The sequence below is a fragment of the Eumetopias jubatus genome, unplaced genomic scaffold (assembly GCF_037043125.1).
Source record: "Eumetopias jubatus isolate StellerSeaLion01/CBP00866 unplaced genomic scaffold, mEumJub1_p1.0 scaffold_15, whole genome shotgun sequence".
Classification (NCBI taxonomy): Eukaryota; Metazoa; Chordata; class Mammalia; order Carnivora; family Otariidae; genus Eumetopias; species Eumetopias jubatus.
Genome location: NW_028274821.1, coordinates 8,132,889 through 8,153,206, shown reverse-complemented (window position 1 = coordinate 8,153,206; position 20,318 = coordinate 8,132,889). Strand labels below are relative to the sequence as shown.

Genomic DNA, 20,318 nt, shown 5'->3' with positions numbered 1-20,318 from the left:
TCTCTATTGCCAGCTCCGGCTCTGCAGTCGGCAGTAAACTTAATAGCTGTTACCTTTGTAAAGAAGAAATGGATTGGGAGGAGGAACTGTTTTTTCTCTATATACTTCTGTTTGATATTACTTTATTATTTTATGAAAAAGGGTCCTGTCTCCCTAACTCCTAATGAATCCTCCTTGGACCAGACCCTAATGACCTCTGTTACTCCGTGGAAAAGCAGATGGTTTACAGTGGTGCTTTAGAATATTCTAGGCTCCCCCAGCAGACCATGGCATGCAGATATAGTCTCTCCCAGAAGCCACCCTGTAAAACCAGATGTCAGGACGGATGTATCCATAGAGTATTATCAATAAATTGAGGCTCTAGGGGCGCCTGGGTGGCTCAGTTGGTTAAGTGACCACCTTCGGCTCAGGTCATGATCCTGGAGTCCCGGGATCAGTCCCGCATCGGGCTCCCTGCTGAGCAGGGAGTCTGCTTCTCCCTCTGACCCTCCCCCCTCTCGTGCTTTCTCTCTCATTCTCTCTCTCAAATAAATAAAATCTTTAATAAAAAAAAAAGAAATTGAGCCTCTAAAAACATATAGAAATGTTCTAGTGCCAGAATAGAGTTCAATAAAAGCCGAAGTCAAGTGGTGGGATCAAAGGGGTGGGCAGACAGTGAGTATGGACATCCCTACCGGCTCCTTAATTGAGAACCAGGCAAAGACAGGGCTATCTAAAGGAGTGGGGAGGACACGTCCTGGGGATGTCTCTCTCTGGCTCTCTTCATTTGTGTGACACTGCTTAGCAAAACGTTTTTTTTTAAGATTTTATTTTATTATTTGAGATAGAGAGGGAACACGAGCAGGGGGAGGGGCAGAGGGAGAAGCAGACTCCCCGCTGAGCAGGAAGCCCAATGGCACGCAGGGCTCAATCCCAGGCTCCTGGAATCATGACGAAGGCAGACGCTTAACTGACTGAGCCACCCAGGTGCCCCAGCAAAACATTTCTATGCAAGAGTGTGACTGTTGCTGTTTCACTGGTCCTAAGCTGTGTGGCATTTTGGATTCTGCCAATCATTCAGGATGACCATATGGCATCCTATGTCTGTCTGGGATTGGGCATATTGCAGTGATAGCACACCTATCAAGCAAGTAAACCATCCTATTTCTGAAATGCAAACAGTGTGATTTCCTGCCCATAATATCTGCTGTTTCTTAGGGTTTCCCCTGGACATGTTCTGTGGTCTTGGTTTGCTGCCAAGTGTCACACTGAGGGCTCTGTATTCTAAAGATCACAGAGCTACTCCTCTCATGCTCTAAAGATCGCAGAGCTACTCCTCTCATGCATACAGCCCACTGAAGCTAATTGTCTGAATAGCCATTCGGGCGAAGCAGAAAACCACTGGGCACTCCAGACCGTTGAGAAACATTTCTGCAGAGTAGGGACAGCTTGTAAATTTGGGAGAGTTTCCAAAATGTTCTGTTATAGACTGTACCCTCTACTCTTAACTTACCAGGCACTCAGAGATTTTTTTTTAAGATTTATTTATTTTTTTGAGAAAGGGGGGGTGGGGGGAGGAGCAGAGAGCAAGAATCTTCAAGCAGACTCCCCGCTGAGCACAGAGCCCGCTGCATGGACTCCATCTCATGACCCCAAAATCATGACCTGAGCCTAAACCAAGAGTCGGACGCTTAACTGACTGAGCCACCCCGGCGCCCCAGGCACTCAGAGATTTTTTTTTTAAATATTATTAGTATTTGTTTGTTAACTCCAATCAACTTCAACAAATATATCCTTTAGTAATAAGATGTAAGAAATCAGGTTGGCAGTATTCATTTGTGATTACTGAAGCATGAACATTTCATGGCTGCTTCTGGTTCAAGACATCATTAAATAGTGTGTTGAAAGTAAAGCTGTATTTGGGGTGCCTTTCAATACGAATGCGTAAGTTAAATTCTTCCTGGGCTTTAGAAAACCATTGGGTAGGTCTGGGATTTTAAGCCATTATGCTCTGCTAGACAGGTGAATCTGGACTCAGTCTAGTTTTAACGTATTTGTTTGTTTTAATCAGCTAAGTAAATTCTCTCAAAGGAAAAGTGCAGATAAAATCACTACACAGATCAAGAAATAGAATGTTGCCAGCACCCAAAAGCCTTGAGTTCTTTCTCAATTGCAAATGTTTTCTCCTCTCCAAAGGTAAACAATATACTATAGTATGCTTCTTCCTGTTTTTGAACTTAAATGGAATAATGTAACATATTTTCCTCCATATTTGGCATCTTTTATCCATGTAATGTTTGTGAGATTTACCATGTTGTTGCTTGTACTTGCTTTAATTTACTAATGTCTGGTATTCCATTAAATGGATAGCCCATAATTTCTTGATTCCTTCTACATTTGAAGGAAATGGGTTGTTTGCAATTTGGTGAGATTATGAGTCATATTTTATATCAGAAGGATTAAAAAAATTTTTTATACCTTAAAGAACAGTTCCTTCACTTAATAGACATAATGAACTGTTCTGAGTATGTAGGTATGTTTAATGGGCTACAATTAAAATAACAGAGTTGTAATAACATGCTAACATAACCTCTTAATGTTGTATTTGCAATTCACATTCAAAGGTTAACTTCAGAATAATCACTTGGGACATAAAATACTTATTTGCCCAAAGTGCATCTACACTTAACATGGCAACTGCTGAGGGAAGGGTTCCAAAAAATCAAATACCATTTTGCTGAGTAATTATTTGCCAGATTATTGAGGATTTTTTGAAGTATAGATTTCTCTGCCTGTAAAATGATCAAATATAAGCCCTAGATCAAATATAAGTCGCTTTTTAAAAAAAGATTTATTTGAGAGAGAGAGAGAAAGCACACGTGCACACAGTGGGGAGGGGCAGAGGGAGAGAGAGAATCCCCAGCCGACTCCCCACTGAGAGCTAGAACAACCCAACTCAGGGCTCCATCCCAGGACCCTGAGATCATGACCTGAGCCTAAACCAAGCGCCGGAGGCTTAACCGACTGAGCCACCCAGGTGCCTCCAAATATAAATTGTTTTTGAGACAGGGAAATCAAAGGGACCCCATGAGAGAATAAGCTGGTTTTTTTCCCCCTTGGCTTCTTACCCAGCTTCTATTCTTGCTAGGACCTACACCCCCACCCCACCCTACACAGGCCTCAGAAAATGCAAATAACATATATCCTCCTCATAAGGGACAAGGAGTTAATGATTTGTCTCAATAACATTTAATGAAGGACCAGTTGAGAATGACCAAAGTTATATGCATATTCCAGACCATAGGCATTAGACCTCGTGACACCAAGACCCCTGGCTTCGGGGGATAAGTGACTTATGATGGACACCTGGACCCTGTCCTCGTTCTGACTGGTTCCTGGATGCCTGAGAGGCCACGTGCACCATACCACAATCGTCAATAAAAACCCTTAGGCCCTACACCAAGACGAGACCCTCGTTTCCTTTCCGAGTCTCCCAGAGGCTCCATCTGTATCTCTCTATATACCTCCTATAAACTCTGCTTTCACCTCCTGCTGGCTCATGTTGATTTCCATCCTGCAAGAAGCCAAGGACCCACCTGGCTGGTCCTGTGGGAGCCCCTCTGGATACTTGGACCCCGCCCTGCCTACATCCCTTTTACAACTTTTTTTTTCTTTCAGTTAATTGGCTTCTAATGATTTGACTCAGAGCTACTGAAGGAACTGTAAATTGATTTAAGCTTTCACAGTAGACTTAAGCAACTCGACTAAATTTTGCAATGTATTAGCCCCCAAATTTGACTTCTAGAAGTGTGTAGAGAATATATGTGTATGGGAAAAACAGGATGAATGCACAGATAAAATGTTCAAGATGAGTCATTAAGAATCATTTGCAAAAGCAGAAACAATCAACCTTAAATAGTATAGTCATTAGGCATAATCATAAGACAACTGTTTTCTTAATTCATGCAACAAATATCTGTCGACTGAATTACATCCGAAGGGCCGAGCTAGTGGGAGCTCTGTAGTGATCCACACTGAGAGGTCTCCTGGGGTCAGTTCAAGATGGCAGCCTAGGAAGATCCAGAAGTCACCTCCTCCCACAGACACAGGGTAGCTATAGCTACATATGGAAGCTTCCTCTGGAAAAAACAACAACAACAACCCTATAAGGCTGGCCGCACAACTCCTACAGTTTGGGTAAACGGGAGGGAAACCACATGGAAACAGGGAGGAGAGGCTGGGACACAGTCCCGCCACGAACCTCAACCCCCGGCCCAGCAACGAGCACCAGAAGGGAATTCGAAACCCAGCACGTCTCCCTGAGGAGCCAAAGGGTCATACCCCACATCTGGAACCCGGACTTTTAAGACCCGCACCTGACAGCCGAGCCCCCAAAATAGCTGAAACATTCGGAAACCGATGGGACTCAACTCTTCGAGAGCCACAGGCTAAACTGAGACCCGCTCTTTAAGGACTCGCGCGCGGGGACTTACCACCCCGGGGCTCAGCGACAGCCGCCCGTCCTGTCCAGTCTGAAGTGAAAAGGGTTCCTTTGCTGGTATTAAAGTGTTGGCCCGAGGAGCAGCATCTAATTTCACACACACACGTGGAGCACCTGCAGGGCCGGGGGCTGGCAGGCGCCATCTTTGTTTAACCACCGCCTGCCTTTCCTCTTCCGCCCGCGCCGTCTTCCCGCCCTCCGTGGGCTGCACCTGTTGCCGCGGCTGCCCCGGGGATGCACTTGATTGCCTGGCTCTAGAGGCCAGGAGGGCTTGCCCTCCTAGGTCCGAGGGGCTGTGACAATCAGAGAGACAGCTCTGGGCAACCCACCACCCCCGGGGCACTGCACAGACAGCGGACTAAAACACACCCCAGTCTTCTGGGGGGAAAAAGCCTATTTGCTTGTCCAGGAGCTTTGGCCTGGCGGGGTGGGGGCGTGCTCCTGGGTTGGCTCACTTTTAGGGATCTGTGGCGGGGCTGCAGCTTGCCAGTCTCACCCAGAAAGGAGCCTGTACCCTTGTCTGGCACCCTGAGTTTTGTGGCACGTCTGCAAGGCATGGCTCTGGCGGCCAGCAGGACTTCCGCTCAGGAGGTCCCCGCGGGACTGTAACCAGTGGAGAAAGTTTTTAAACAGCTACCACCCCCCAGGGCACAGCAAGAGGCAGCCGACCCAGGATCTCAGTCTCTGTGAAAAAGGCCTATTAGCTTATCATCATAGCTGCAGCCTGGGGAGCAGGCATCTCATTAAAGACACAGAGGTCCCTGAAATCCTGAGGTTTGGAATTATAAAGGGAGACAGATTTAAGTAAATATTCATCAAAAATATGCATTTAGTGTTAAAAGTGGTTAGCGCTCTGTGCATACACTTTCAACACCTTGAGTTTGGAGACCTCTTTATAGCTTTGCACACAAGTCCTCTGTCAGATATATGATTTGTAAATATTTTCCCCCAGTCTGCGGTGTCAAGAGCTGCGAAGGGTCTGATATTTTAACCTGCTGGCAAACTAACAGGGGAGGCTTCCAAGGTTTCAGAGATACCAGCAGGGCACACAAGGCTCCCCGGTTAGGGAGAAAGGACTTTGGAGCTTCATGTTTACAACCCCCACCCTCCCTCCCAAAGACCCAGGAGGGATGTGGAAAGACCCAGGTGGGTACTGCACAGGTGGGGGCTTTGTGTCACAGCTGAGAAACCCCCGTCATTTTTAAAGTGGGCTGCTAACAAGCTTGCCCAACCTTTGCCCGGGAGAAGACAACTATCTTTATCACACTGTCAGGAAACAAACATGCCCTCTGCCCCCGAGGGAGCCTTTCTATCTTCCAAGGCTTTTTGCCAAATCTATCTAATGCATTTGTTCAAAACACATGCAGAAAAAATGAGAGAACCAAGGAAAACCTCCTCCCCAATGTAGGACTGATTTTTTCATTCTCTTAGCTGCATCTTTTGGAGAGCCGAACGTTTATTTTTTATGAAGTCTAATTTATCAGTTTGATTTTTTTTTTATGGATCATCCTTGGAGTCATGGCTAAGATAGATGTGCCTTAGCCGCGATCTCAAAGATTTTCTCTACGTTTTCTCCTAGAAGTTTTATAGTTCTGGGTGCCTCGGCGGTGCAGTTGGTTGAGCATCCCACTCTTTGATTTCACCTCAGGTCGTGGATTCAGGGTCCTGGAATGGAGCCCAGTGGAGGGCTTGGCGCTCAGTGGGGAGTCCACTTCCCTCCTTCTCTCTCTCTCTCCCTCTGCCCCCCCCACCTCTCACACACACTCTCTCTAATAAATAAATCTTTAAAAAATAAAAAGTTTTATAGTTTTAGGTTTTATCTTTCAGTTTATGATCCTTTTGAGTTCTTTTTCACGTGTGGGGTGATCAAAACTTTTTTTTAAACATACGGGTGCCTTTTTGAAAGATTCTCCATCGAATTGCCTTTATACATTTGTCAAAAACCAGTGGCCCATAAATGTGTGGGTCCATTCCTGTATTCTTTATTCTTTCCCATTCATCTATTTGACAAATCCAGTTGATCTGTCTTGATTCCAATACCACACTATCTTGGGTAGTGTAGCTTTATAAGAACCTTGAATTTAGGTGTTGGTAGCTCTCCACCTTGGTTCTTCTTTCCAAAGCTGTTTTACCTAACCTAGATTCTTTGCATTCCCATATAAATTATAAAGTCAGCTTGTCATTGGCTATTAGAAGCTTGCTGGAATTCTGATGGATTATGGTGCCTCTATAGATTAAAATGGGGCGAATTAATATCTCAGCAATATTGGGTCTTCTTCATGAACACAGCAGATCTCTCCATGTAAGTCTTTAATTCCCCCATGCAATGTTTTATAGTTTTCAGCGTACAGACCTTTCACATTTTTTTTTACCAGATTTATCATTAATTATTTCATAATGTTTCTACTTTATTTTTTTGCTTTCAACCTCTTGGAGCGCTTTTTCTTGTACCCAGTATAGAGATCTGTTCTCTTTCAAAAATGCTATTTGACAATCTTTCCCTTTTAATTACAATACTAGTGCACTTATTATTTACTTTAATACTAATATTTTTGTGTTCAGACAACTTGGGCCCAACTTCCCATGTTCCCGGGCACACCTGGGGTACTTTCCAATCTTACAGCCAACCACAAACTGATGAAAACTGGGTCTCATCAGCGTTGGGAAGCTACTATGTCTAAGGTCCCTCAGCCTAACTACTCTGACATCCAGCCCCTGTGAGAGCAAGCAGACACCTCCTCCTGGTCCAGATGTTGCTTCAGAAAGAAGCAGAACAGAATCAGACTGGAGTGTCCTTCTGCTCCCTTCCCCTGATTTCAGATACAGTATCCTAAACAATATGGCAGCCATACCACTGATTATGGTGTTCCATAAAAAACAATCTGTGCTTCAAGCAAATGATGAACGGCAGATTTTACACACATTACTTTTAGACCATAATGGAAGGAAAGTATTTGGTGGATTGAATTGAATCAGTTAATGAAAACCGGTAATATTTCTCAGGTTGAGTTCATGTCTTGAAATGTCCAAGTTCCAAAAGAGAAGGAAATGCTATTAAGGACCTTTGGTGGGAAGAATAGTATAACCAAAGTGCACTAATTACAGGATATATTTGAAAGACTTCAGATTTTTAAAAGAAACCAAGTACAAAAATAAGGCTGGAAACTGGGAACTCCATTTTTTTTGTACAAAAGTTCCAAATATTTCACAAGTGTTTATGCAACATAAAAATGCTCAGATTGGTTAGATTCATTTTCTTCCTAGCATAGTACCTGCCTCTTCTATTGACTCTAATTCTGTCTGCCTTTTCTTTCATTTGTTTATTAACTAACATTGTTTTGGTACATTTCTATGTTACTGTATTAAATGTCCACATAAGTTAGAATGATTTTGGTGTTTCTGTGGGCTAAGATGTCAATATTTTTGCTTCAGAAGTAACTTTGTACTATGACTTGGAAGCACCACACTGGGGATTCCCAAAAGGATATTTTCTGCTTGCATTTCTACTGTTTAAGGAAATCAAAACAAACTGGCTATTCCATATTCTAGGAGGAGGCCCCCCTCACACACAATCATTTTAAAAAAATGTTTGCAAGGTAAAAAAAAATGTTTTAAATTTGATTGTGCCGGTGGTTACATGCCTGTGTGTGTTTGTCAAAACTCAGTAATGCATACTGAAAATGATAAGTTTTTCTGTATGTAACTATATAATTCGAAGAAGAATTAAATGGGGGCAGGGCATCTCCTTAAGTGTATTAAAATGAATTTTAATAAGCTATTTCAATCTAAGCAAGGAACTTGGGTGCCAAGTATCAATGTCAAGTGACATAAAACAAACACATTACAAACATCCAAAAATCTGGACTTACAACGGAACCGTTGACAGCTTCCGAAATTAAACAGCACTCAATCACTAATTTTCTTTGAGGGTAAGATTTGTACCCTGCTGGGCTTATAATTCTGTTTTCTCTTTTTGTGCTGTTCATGTGTAAATATTGCTAATTTCATTTGACACAAAAACGGAAAACAACTTAATTTTGTTTCGAAGCTAGTCAATGACACAGAGACTACCCTCTAGATGAGGCAGGCAGTGCATTCTGAGCTTCCCGGCAACAACTTGGGGGGGGGGGTAAAAAAAATCAAGGCATTTCAAATGTATTTGTAACAAGGAAACAAATTTATTGATTTTAAAAGACAAGACACCATTTTGTTTTGAAAAACACGAGAAAGCTAGCCTGAGTTCAAGTCTGAAATATTCAGAAAAATCCTACTAATATCTTTAGTATGTTCCAGTCATTTGTTTAAACAACACACTAAAAGTTAATATATATTTTTATAATTATAAAAGTTCCCCAGTTATTGTACAGTACACAATACAAATCGCCCACAAACTATTATTTAGCTCCTGCCAATTTTGAGAGGACATGATATACTAAAAGATTTAGCATTTCTCACAAAAATCACATCAGGAAATACGTATTTACAAAATCAAATACATTATACAAAAAACCATCACATGTTATTCGGTAAAGATGTTTTTAAATAATTAAAAAGTTTATTCAACTGTAGTCCAAAAACTGGAAAAGAACATTACATTATCTCACACATACAATCTCTACAAAAGTTGCTTACCTCATTTACATAATATATTCAGTCGATTGTAAAATAAATGTTCAAATATCTCCTAGTGTTACTATGTTTCTGTGCTTGTGGGACTGAATAATGTAATCTGCCACTTACTAAGTGAAATTTAAATGATGGCACTTAAAAAAAAATACAGTATTTTAAAAAAACACAATGAAAGAAGTTTTACCTAGAAGGTACGAAAGCCCTGAGTGATAGCGGAATTACTGATTGGTAAGCACTACAATTAACCTAATTAAAAGTTTACCACCCCAGGCACAAATTTCCAAGTTTTCTCAAGGCACTCACTTAAAGTTTCTGTAACCAACACATTGGTCACCACCATAGGTCCCAATTAATGATGGAGATGAGTAGCGAAAAAAATTTGCTTTGGTACAAAAGATGCTTTTTAAACGAATAAAATTCAATACCTCCTTTATTGGGTCATTTAAAATTGTGGTTAGCAGGTTAAAACAAGACGATCGTTCGTTCAAAACTATTAATTCATTGAAGGAAAAATTTACTCGGTTATTACCAGTCAATGGGAGTTTTAATTTTTTCCTTCCTCCCCCAGAATCAGAATTCTTCTAACAGAGATTTGTCGTCCTCATTATCGAGCTACGTAACAATTCTTACCAAAAGATTTCATTACTCAGGGCTTCCAATCCCAACATCATAATTTATTTAAAAAAGAAAGGAAAGGGGGGTGGAATAAAGAATCAAATACCGGAACCAAATAAAAGAAGAGACAAAACACATTTTTTGAAAATAAGACGTATTACCAATTACTTCAAACAAAAGAGAAAAAAATCCTAGGCAGTCACTTTGTAAGTGGCTTTTACTATTTAAGTAAAATTGGTAAACTAAACTCAGGTCTACTGGCACATAAAATCACTAGCAGCAATGATCAGAGCATGCAAACTGAGAAGCATTTACAGTAAATCATCATGAAGAATTCAAAAGAAGAGAGTCAAATTAAAACCCTTTGAGTATTGCATGTTAACACATGAGTAATTTGCATGGTTTGACTTCCTACACTGTCTAAAAAGCAATGTTTTTACGGCAAACTTGCACTATGCTATGGATGTCCCTTCACCAGACATCGGAATAGGTTACACTCTTAGGTGGCGCCCGGCGAGGGCTGCGCAAGCGCATCTGCAGACGACACACGTTCCGTCACGCGGGGGACAAAAGGGGGATCAAGGGCACGCAGAGCGTCCCTTGAGCCGACTCGGCAACTGTGTAAGCGGACTGGCATTTACCCATATCAGAAGCAGTCGTCATGGCATCTCCTGACAGATGAGCTGAAAATCAAGTGCTTTGCTCTCCATTCTATCTATGTCTAATTTTTTTGACCAAGTGTTATAAAGTTTTGGAGCATAGGTAAAATTATGCCCTGTATGAAATTCCCAAACAATATTATTTTATGAGTGATCTAACTCCAAATAGCTTACCTGCCCCCAAAGAGTTCAGCTTTTCTTTATCCACTCGAACTCATTTCTTCCTAAGGCTTCACTTACAATTGTACTTTTCTAAAGCTAAATAAACGAGATCTTTTGTTTTGTTTTGGGAAAGGAAAAAAAAAAGAAGAAAAAGAAATGTAACCCTTTCTTTATCATACCTTTTAAAGGCAATCTAGGTACTTTCAATGTGCAGAGATCAGTTATGACATAGGTCAACAGGCCCATGTATCTGTCCTCCTTTTCTAGAGTCATGATGTGATGCTAGAAAAGTTGAATTTTTTCTGTAAACAGTACACTTACTTAGATGGCAGTGAATATTTGGGAATAAATATATCAAGCCCTCTTGAAGAAGAAAATTAAGAGTTGTATATAAAATGCAAGTGTTCAGCATGGAAACACTTTCTTTTCCTACCCCCCCCTTAAAAAAACAGCATAATTAGACATTTGGATATAGAGTATATTTTACCGGTCTAAGTCTAAATAAATGATCTGAAAGGCTTTTGTCCCCCATTGTATATCTTACAATGCTCAAAGGGTTAATACAAGGCATTACATCAAAGGGGTTTTCTAATACTAGAACTAAGCACTGAATTAATGCTTCTATTCCAGTTTTTAAAAAAAATCACCAAACTTGCAGAAATACTAGGATTCCATTCATTGATTTGTTCTAACCATATACATGGAGGTTGATCTGATCTAGTGACAAGCCCAATTTTCATAGCACTGCATGTCCGCCCCTCTCCCCATCGTTCTGGTGTGATTCATCGAAATCAGAAGTTCTGATTTGTCCTGATTTCCATGTTTTGATAGTTGGTGTTTTCTCACCAAGAATGGGGGGGGGGAGGGAAGATTCTACCAAAGGTCAATTTGTTGTCTATAACCACTGCCTCAAATTGTACAGAAAGGTGACTTGCCAGAGTTTTTTTTGTTTTGTTTTTTGTTTTTTTGTTTTTTGACTTTCTACTTGCGTCCACACAGGGAGGACCAACATCACAGTGACACACATTTTTTTTCTTTTACACTAATGTTTCAAGCACAGCATCATTTTAGACATTTCAAATATATCATCTGAGTAATTTTTTTTAATTTGAAAATGCATCATGTTCAGCACTTCTAGGGAAGTGCGTTCACGTAAAAAAGGTTCATGATGACAGCAATGAAATCATAGTCATTCCGAATGACTTCGACAGCATATGCCACAAGGACGTGTTCATTTTGACTCATCTACTACAAATCGAAGGCAGTCAATGTTGCACACTACTAATTTCAGGTATGCAGTGTTAAAACCATTTTCTAAAATTTACTTTTGTTTTTAAAGGACACCATCTAAAGAGAGGTGCATGAACCGTGCTATACAGTACAAGAAAAAGCACAAAAAGGAAAGCAGATTTCTGAAAAGGCAGTAAGACTTAAATAGTCAGTCCAAACATGGTTTGGATGAGAATCCTGAAAAAGTGACCAGCCATTTGAGAGCCAAAGAAAAATTTCAAAACTGGGCCCTGTGTTTCCAAGGAGGTGTTTCCCCTATTTCACCCCATTGTTCACTGGCTTTATGAATGCGAATCTTCTGGGTACGATTCTCAAAAGTATGTATGTGAGGATCAAACCATACCCACCACACTCAAACCTATTTTATGGAAGTATCTTTTCTGAAACTTACAAATAGCCAACATGCCTTCCTTACATCTTCCTTGCTGAAAGTGTAGCACTTGGTCTATGTAGATACTTTCATGACTAGTGGGTTTGGTTACAATGTCAAGAAATATTAAGAAGTCCTTACCATGTATACTTGTCACTTGTCAATAAATCTACTCTGAGAGTATTAGTGTCTGTCTTCCTTAGAAAAGTCACAGTTTCAATGAATGAAACAAATGAAAACCAAACATCAAATAAATGCAATAAAGGGGATTGTTCCAATTGCCTCAAATGTACAAATTATGAGGTTTGAATTCTATCTCACAGTTCACATTCGAGATTGGTTGAGATGTCTGTGTCTGATTGTAGAGGTGTTCTTGTCTTGCTGTAGACTACAGATCACCGGAAATAGCACAGACTGTAGACTATAAATGCTCTTTTTGACTGTTGGTTTGGAACTACCTGCCCTCGTCACAGATGAATGCTCTTGTGTTCGTAAAGGAGATCAGGAGGTTTCTACTGAGTCAAGCTGAAATGCAGTAATATTTATTAATTTCTAATCTGTTCTGATGGAGAACAAACCATGAACAATTGGAAGAAATGTTGAATCCTGGAGGGTCCCCAATCCCTACCTTTCATCACCCAAAATTTGCCCATTATTATCAGATTCCTCTAATGATACAAATATATCCAACAGTAAACAATGATAATAAATACATTGAAAGTCGTTCCATAAACAAGGTGAAACCAGCAAATACATTTGGTGCGATACAGATAGAGTGGAGTTCTGGGGCTGGTGGACATGGAGAGGAAAGCGAAAAAGCTTTTCAGAAAGGAGAGTCAAAATTAAGAGTGTCTTTGTCATTTTGTGATTTTAATTTTACCTGTAAACGTTCCCTAATGCACAATGAAATAGATATGTGGTCTTCCGAGTGAAGGTGTTTTGTTTGTTTGTTTGCCTTTTTGTGTGCGTGATGGTGCAAGTTCATCGCCTTTTTTGGGGAGAAAAAAGGAGAATGGTCATTTCAATGATATTTGGATGAGGTGATGGGAGAATGCAAGTGAAGACTTCCAAATATATGAGATGAGTCATATGAAATTTGAATCCATTTAAAAAATAACATCTAGAGCCTTTAAAGTTTACCTAAGAAACTCTGTTGATCTTAGTTTTGTGAATGGCCTAAGGCAACTGAGCAACAGCACACTACCCAATGAGCCATTTGGTATTTTTAACTTTACAGATTGGCTCACCCTCTGCTTTCCAACCCCCCACCCCCACCCAGGTGAAACTGGAAAGATAAACATCTTGAGTTAAATATAGGCCTCATTAATCATCTGTAAATCATTTTGTGCTTTCCCTTTTGTTTCTTTTTTTTTTTTTTTTGGCTTTATGTGTTTATGTATTCATTTATTTTTGATCAGCTTTTTAAAAACTACTTAAATGAATCGATGTGCCTGTTTTTTTGTTGCTGTTAATAACTTGAGTGCTTAAAAGAACCTTGGCTTTTCATGTAAATTCATATGGGGATGGGTGTATCCTGTCTAGGACCTCACCCACTTTGCAGCTGACCCCTGCCCACGGGCACTCGTGTGCGCTGTGGACACACAGACACCAAGACACACACAAAACAAAACAAAACAAAACATTGAGACTGAAAAGATGCACTTCGATAAGTACCTGCTTATTTTGTTAACTTTCTTAAATGATAACTAGATAAAAATGGCCCAAAACATATATGATTTTATGTGACAAGTTGGTAATTAAAACTAGTCTGCTATTCCACACCCTTAAGCAATCTGATTTGTAATCAAGTAATGTTCAGCTCTATGAACAAAAAGTCCATCCGTGGTCACTCGGAGAGGGGAATTGATTTTTTTTTTTTTTTGGTCTTTTTGTTTTGCTCTGCTTGCCCTAAATTTCCTTTGAAGAACATGTGACCTGTCCTCACTTCGGGAATCTGAACGTGACAGGCACACCTTGTCAAATGGATTGAAGAGGAATTCACATGAACAAAATAAGCCTTACTAAACCGTAGCTTCAGTTCTGTTTTAAGGCACCATGTAATAGCCGAGGTACGATGATCCCTGATGTACATTCTTCAATGGCACTGGTCCATCCAGCCACCTATCCAAATCCTACTGAATTGGGGATAAGCAACAGTGTGGTGTGCCAGGTACACTGCCTTCAGGTTCTGTTTAAAATTTAAATCCACATACTTTAGAAACCAGGAAATATTTTTGAAGGAAATCACGATATGCAGGTTGCTACATTCCTTGCATTCTATAAATTTTCTTCTATAATAGCAGCATATTGAACTACTATTAGGAAAAAGACCTGGAATAAAAGAAAGTCATCCAAATGGAATGGTTTCCTGTATGTCCAGCTCAGCATAAGTAGCATGTACACTTAAAAAAACAAAACAAAACAAAACAAAAAAAAAGTCAAGTCATTTTTTTTTCAGCTTCAGTATCTAACTATAACAGCCCCACTCAACAGCAGAATGCATCTGTGCAGTGGTCCCAAATACAGAATCAGTAGTCTTTAAACAGAGGAATTGGTATGCAAATAACGGTTAAAATTCAATGTTTAACGGAAGTTTGCATTAATATGGTTTAATAATTATGTACACAAATTATGTACATATTAGCATAATCTCTTGCAGTTCTGTCATTTACTCTGAACTGATAAATGCACAGCTCAATTTTTCTCCAGAGAAAAATAGATGACCTTCCCAACCCTCTAGCACTGTAATAAAAATGCTCTGTATTCTCTCTCTGTACCAAAGTGTTATCAAAATCCTGTCTCGTGGTTCTGTCCAATGAAAAGCACCTTTCAAAAGCAAATGTGATGCATCTGCTGCCAAATGGGCATGCCTCCAGTGTAAATCAAAGAAATTCATTTCTTTTGATATTTCACAGAAGTGCATCTAATTAAAAACTTACACATGAAATCATACACCAAGACTTACAATCAACAATAAAATATTTTAAGCTACAAAAAAATGTAAATTACTTTTTAATTATAAAACAAAAACATTGGCATTAAGTGTGGTAAAAATCCTTCTTGACACCTGAAACTAAAGGAAAAAAAAAACTTATTATTTAGAGGCAAATGATTTTTTTTTACGTTAAAAAAAAGAGAGAGAGAGAGAGAGAGAGAGAGACCTGGCAAAATACATACACCCATTCCATTTCACAACTCCAAAAAGGTAATGTTCAGCACAGATAGAATTTGACAACAGTCGACCTTCAGGCTTATTCAATTTTCAACTTAAGCCCAATCTATCAACAGGGGTAATGTTAGCTGGAAAAATACGCTTTAATGTTCCTTAGACCGCGGTATAGGTGTTTCCGGTGGCGCTGCACTGCCTGATAGTCTGAGTACTCGTGACGATGTGCTCGCTGTGGATGGGATTCAGGAGGCTGGGCTGCACGCCGCTCTCCAGCACCGGCGGCATGCAGCCCACCGGAAACGCCTGGTTCAGCTCGGTCTTCTCTCTTTTGGCTTGCGGTTCCGAAGAGTCATCCAGTTCTTCATCCATTTCGCTTTCCACTTCGCTGCCTTCGTCTGCACAAACGACACCAAGACCGTATTACCGGAAGACACCCCGGATGACAGCGAGCAACCCGTCAGCTTGGCCCGGGCACAGAGCTTGCGAGTCTTGGCCCCGTGCATTTCACTGGTATCAACGCGCTACTCGCGCGCCCAAAATCCTTTCCAACGTGGCAACAGTAACTGAGTCGTGGCTAGTCTGTGAGTGATACTTTTAAGAGTTCTCTTAAGAAGACCTTTGGGACTCCCTTAAGTTTTTGGATTGAGTAGTTGGCATCATTTGAGTCATCCTAAAGTAGTCACTTGGGTAGGCTATGCTGCTTTTGGGGATGAGCTGAAACATGCTAAGGGAGGGAGGGAAATTCTCAGTCTCCTTTGAAATCTACACTAGGTATAAATTTCACCTGTGCCCATGTTTATATAGGTGAGGCTTATGATGATTCACAAAATAACAACACGCTTAAGGAAGGGCTAGTGTATAGAGTTTTCGGTGCCCCTGAATGTTGTAGATGACAATATTAAATAGGCTCTTAAAAATATACTGACTGAGGCAGCACTATCAGATTAAAAATGCACGATGGATTTCCGTTCCTGGCAACGCTGACATTCACTGTTAATAGCCGATATTCACTTCTGGAAATTAAATGTATTAAGTAGTCGTTGTCACCTCCACATTTTAACACATTTTATGTTAACCAAGACATCATTATAATGGACTCCCACTTCATTTTTTTCCAGCACGTACTGTTAAAATTCAAAAGTACAGTAGAGAGAGAAAATGCTCATATACAACTTTACCACTATGCAAGGTTCTTCTCAAAAGAGTGTAGAGAACACCTCCCCATCAGCGATAATTTTTAAATAGTGGGGACTAGATTTCTGCCTTAAAAATCTAAAGAGTTTTTACTTCACCTTCCACATGTTTTACTGTTAAAAAAAAAAGATCATTGTTTTAAATTTCCATTTGAATCGAAAATTGTTTAACTGCATCGAATACTTCATCTATAACTAAAATATACCTATAATTCACTGTGAAACTTTTGACTTTATGAACATGCAGTGAATGTTTAACAACTATCTCTTCAGTCCGATTAGGTTGGACTCTTTCTAAGGGCTGTTGAATGGAGTTGTACCATTTGGAGCACACACCTCCAGAAGTCCCTGCTAACAAATGAGCCCCTTGACTTTTCTTCCCTCATTATCATTATCTTACTATTGGGGCAAAGCTGTTTCCAGAGAAGAGTGATGAGGAGGAACGGGGCCTCCACACACAGTTGCACACGTTGTGCGGCATGTGGTTGTCAGCAACGGTACCTCCTGAGAAGTGGGATGTGTGACTGAAAAGGTTGACATGAGGTTTCTTGACTAGAAAGGACGTGCCGCATTACTGAGAGGTAAACACAGAAGTGCTCTTAGCTGAGGCTCACCTACTTTATCCTGTTACCTTTTTGCCTCTGGAGAATGGACTTTATAGTAACAGGGTTTGTCAGAAGAAGCACATCCAGAAGGAATGTGGGCTGATTCAGGGAAAGGGGTGCGTTGGGTAGACATTTGCTTCATGAAGACGGTATAACTGAAACACGTTTGTATGACACATTTTGGGTCTGTTTTTGTATTTGCTTATATATAAACAAACAAACAAAGGAAAATCTGGAAAAATCCTCACACTAAATTCTTAATGATGGTTCTCTCCTAGGGTTGTGACTACAAAATTCACTTGTCATAGTTTCTAAATCTCTGTATTATTTGAAATTTTTATATAGAGCTAAAATGACTTTTATTATCAGGAAAAAAAAAATGAAAATTCTCCTTCTGTGGAAAAAGCCCACCAGAACTCTTGAAGATTTCACATTCAAGCCTCAGGCCCTGAGTAGGCCAGTTTGGCCGTATGTCAAGAAGCACCAGGTCTGGGGGTGAATGGGACCAGGGAGGCCACCCCAACGTGCGGATAAATCACACTGCTTCATGGTTCCCTCTCCGCCAACATTTCTGTGCCTGAGAAATAGTGTGAAAATAATAAAAGAAGTAGCACTGAAAGAAAAAAAAATCATTTCAAGCAGGTAGTGAGTGAAGAGAGTGGAGAGAGTCCTTTCATCCACGTGCCGTGAGTAGAAATGGCAATGGGACAATGGGCCGAACAAACCTAAGCATTCCAAGGCCACTTCTCTCTGGGTCCACTTGTGGGTGATGGGGTTCCTATGGATAGGCTACAAAGCAATCCACAAAAAAGCAAGCCCTCTCTCCACTTCTAAGGGCAAATTAATGCAATTCCATAGATATTTTATGCCCTCCTAAAGACTCAAAGACACTTTCTAGAAAAATCCTCAAGGTTATAGAAATTTGGTACACAGAAACTAAAATGAGGTGCTATTGAAGTTGATCAAGACTTGGTTTTGGTCCAGCAGTTTACAGAGAAGCCTGGTGGCCATTCCATGGCCAAGGAGAATGTGCCTGTGCACTTTGGCACACGGGATGAAATCCTCAAGTGTGACCCCTCAGGCTTTGGTCAGTGCATTGGCAAGGTTGCCTTATGTTGGCCATGGCTTTCAATGCTCACTTTCCTTGCTCTGAAATTACAAACTAGTATCATCACTAATTCACCTTCCTGACTGTTACTGGGTTAATTGCAGAGACTATATATTTGCAGCAGGAATGTCTTTGGGCTGTTATTTTCTACCCGCCCTGCTTGGCTATGATGCCTATTACTAAAACGGGAATTCATGAATGCCCCACTGGTCACAGAGGCTGACAGGAGCTTAACCTGGGAGTGAGACTGATTCCTTAGGACTTCCGCCAGCACGTTCACGTTTTCCACCACCAAGGAGGCATGGAGGCTGGCCACAAGTACCCCAGGGCAGGAGGCTCCAGAGAACCACACTGCCCTTCACATACAGACTCCCCAAGCCCTTCCCCTGGCCTATTTCCCCACTAGCTCTGCTCTGTCCTGGAAGGGCTTACTGTGCAGTTTTCCTCCATCTGGGCATTCTGTCCTTGACTCCAGAACTCAGTTCCTTAAAACCTCAGGATATCCTTACTTTTTTGTTTCTGTTTTTGGTGGTTTTTCTTTTCTTTTCTTTTTTTTTTTTTTTGGTTTTTTGTTGTTGTCATTTTTTTTTTTTAAGAAAGGCCTATATTTTCTGCAGTGTTTGCTTTTAATATTAAACATTTTACTTTTTTTTTTAATTGAGCTGGTATGTTTATTAGGATGGTTTTTCTTTGCATGTGCTCTATCCCAACCTCATTTCCCCAGAGCCCTGTTCCTTTTCCTGTGTGGTTTTGTAGATCCTAAGTTCCTTCAGGAATACACATCTGAATGGCATCTTAGCCGAGTGGTAATGCTGGCTTTAAAATCTGAGAAGTCTGCGGCTGATCCTGTTCATCCGTCCCACCGCTGATCTTGCTTTTTACGGTAAACTTCTTTACTATCTCTGAGCTACTTTTCCAGTGAAAAGTATGAATTGGTGGGAAGGGGAAGGCTGAGAAATCTTTCCTCCTGCCGAGTGGGCCTTCAATAAAATTTTATCACTTTTCTCCAGGACTCTGGCGACGGTCAGAAATAATTTCTTGTTACCTGTAATGAACTGCAAGCAAAAGTCGTGCAGAGTTTGCAATTGCATTTAAATTCAATTCTTGCATTTAACATCCCTCACATAAAGAAGGCACAGAAATGGAGAAATAAACAATGAGGATTCCAAGACACGTAACTGTCTTATTCCTGTAGGGTTATGTGGCCATTTCTGCAGAATAACAATACTGTAGGCACACACCACATTTTCCCCTACGGGAATTTCTCAAAGAAGTTCTTAAAAATGTACATTATTTTCACTTCTTACCTTTATCCAGATTTCCAGGAGAAACAGCATTTAAATCACCAAACTGTAAAACAACAGTCATTTGGGCAACAGTTACTACCAGGTAGAATAAAATAATATTCGATCAGTCTGCGGTAAAAACACAAGGAAGACTTTTTTAAAACTGTAAACCAGTGCCCATTTTGATCTCTAACTACCTGGGTCACCTAATTTTCCAATCAAACTTGTCGAATTTGAACAGTTTAAATTGTGTCACAATTTAGCTGTCTTGGCTTCTTTGCAAAGGATAACAATTTTCTCTGCTTTCTGTGCTCCATTTTACTTTTCATTATTATTTCGACTTAGCAGTGAAGAAATGGGGGCCTGGCTGGCCTTGAGAAGTTGGATGTGGTGGGATAAATTTGGAAATTTGGTGAAGCAGGACATGTCAGCTCCACCACCCATGGGCAGTCTGAAAGTCCCTGCCTGGGGCCGGGTGGCGACTTGACAGAAACTTGGTCCAGCCGCTTGGCTGAACTCTCTCTTTAAAGCTTTCACTAGGAGAATGAAAAACATAGTGGGAACCCCAACGTTCAGAGTATTTATGTTTTAAAAATCTTTGAGACTTCTCGGCTTGTAATTTGATGTTCTTATTTACTAAAATACCAGGGTCCCATTTTATAAAAGAAAGGCATCTGCTTGTTACTAATGCAACAAAAAGCTTAAAACAATATGGAACAATTAATAACCTTCAGCTTAGATTCTGTTTTCTA

General features: G+C 40.5%; 1 protein-coding gene across 3 annotated transcripts in view; it reads right to left on the bottom strand.

Annotated features, from left to right (window-relative positions):
* Window positions 1-8,686: 8,686 nt before the first annotated feature.
* The window catches only part of RFX3 (regulatory factor X3), a 281,486-nt gene continuing 269,854 nt past the window's right edge, over window positions 8,687-20,318 (bottom strand). For 2 of the 3 annotated variants that reach the window (XM_028117363.2, XM_028117364.2), the window contains 2 exons: window positions 19,588-19,630; window positions 15,398-15,769 (listed from right to left, as the gene is read on the bottom strand). In XM_028117363.2, coding sequence (XP_027973164.1) covers window positions 15,531-15,769; window positions 19,588-19,630 — 282 coding nt within the window. In that variant the 3' untranslated portion in view covers window positions 15,398-15,530. Of the gene's footprint in view, window positions 15,279-15,397; window positions 15,770-19,587; window positions 19,631-20,318 lie in introns of those variants that run through there. The other variant, XM_088018771.1, reaches the window with a different exon arrangement.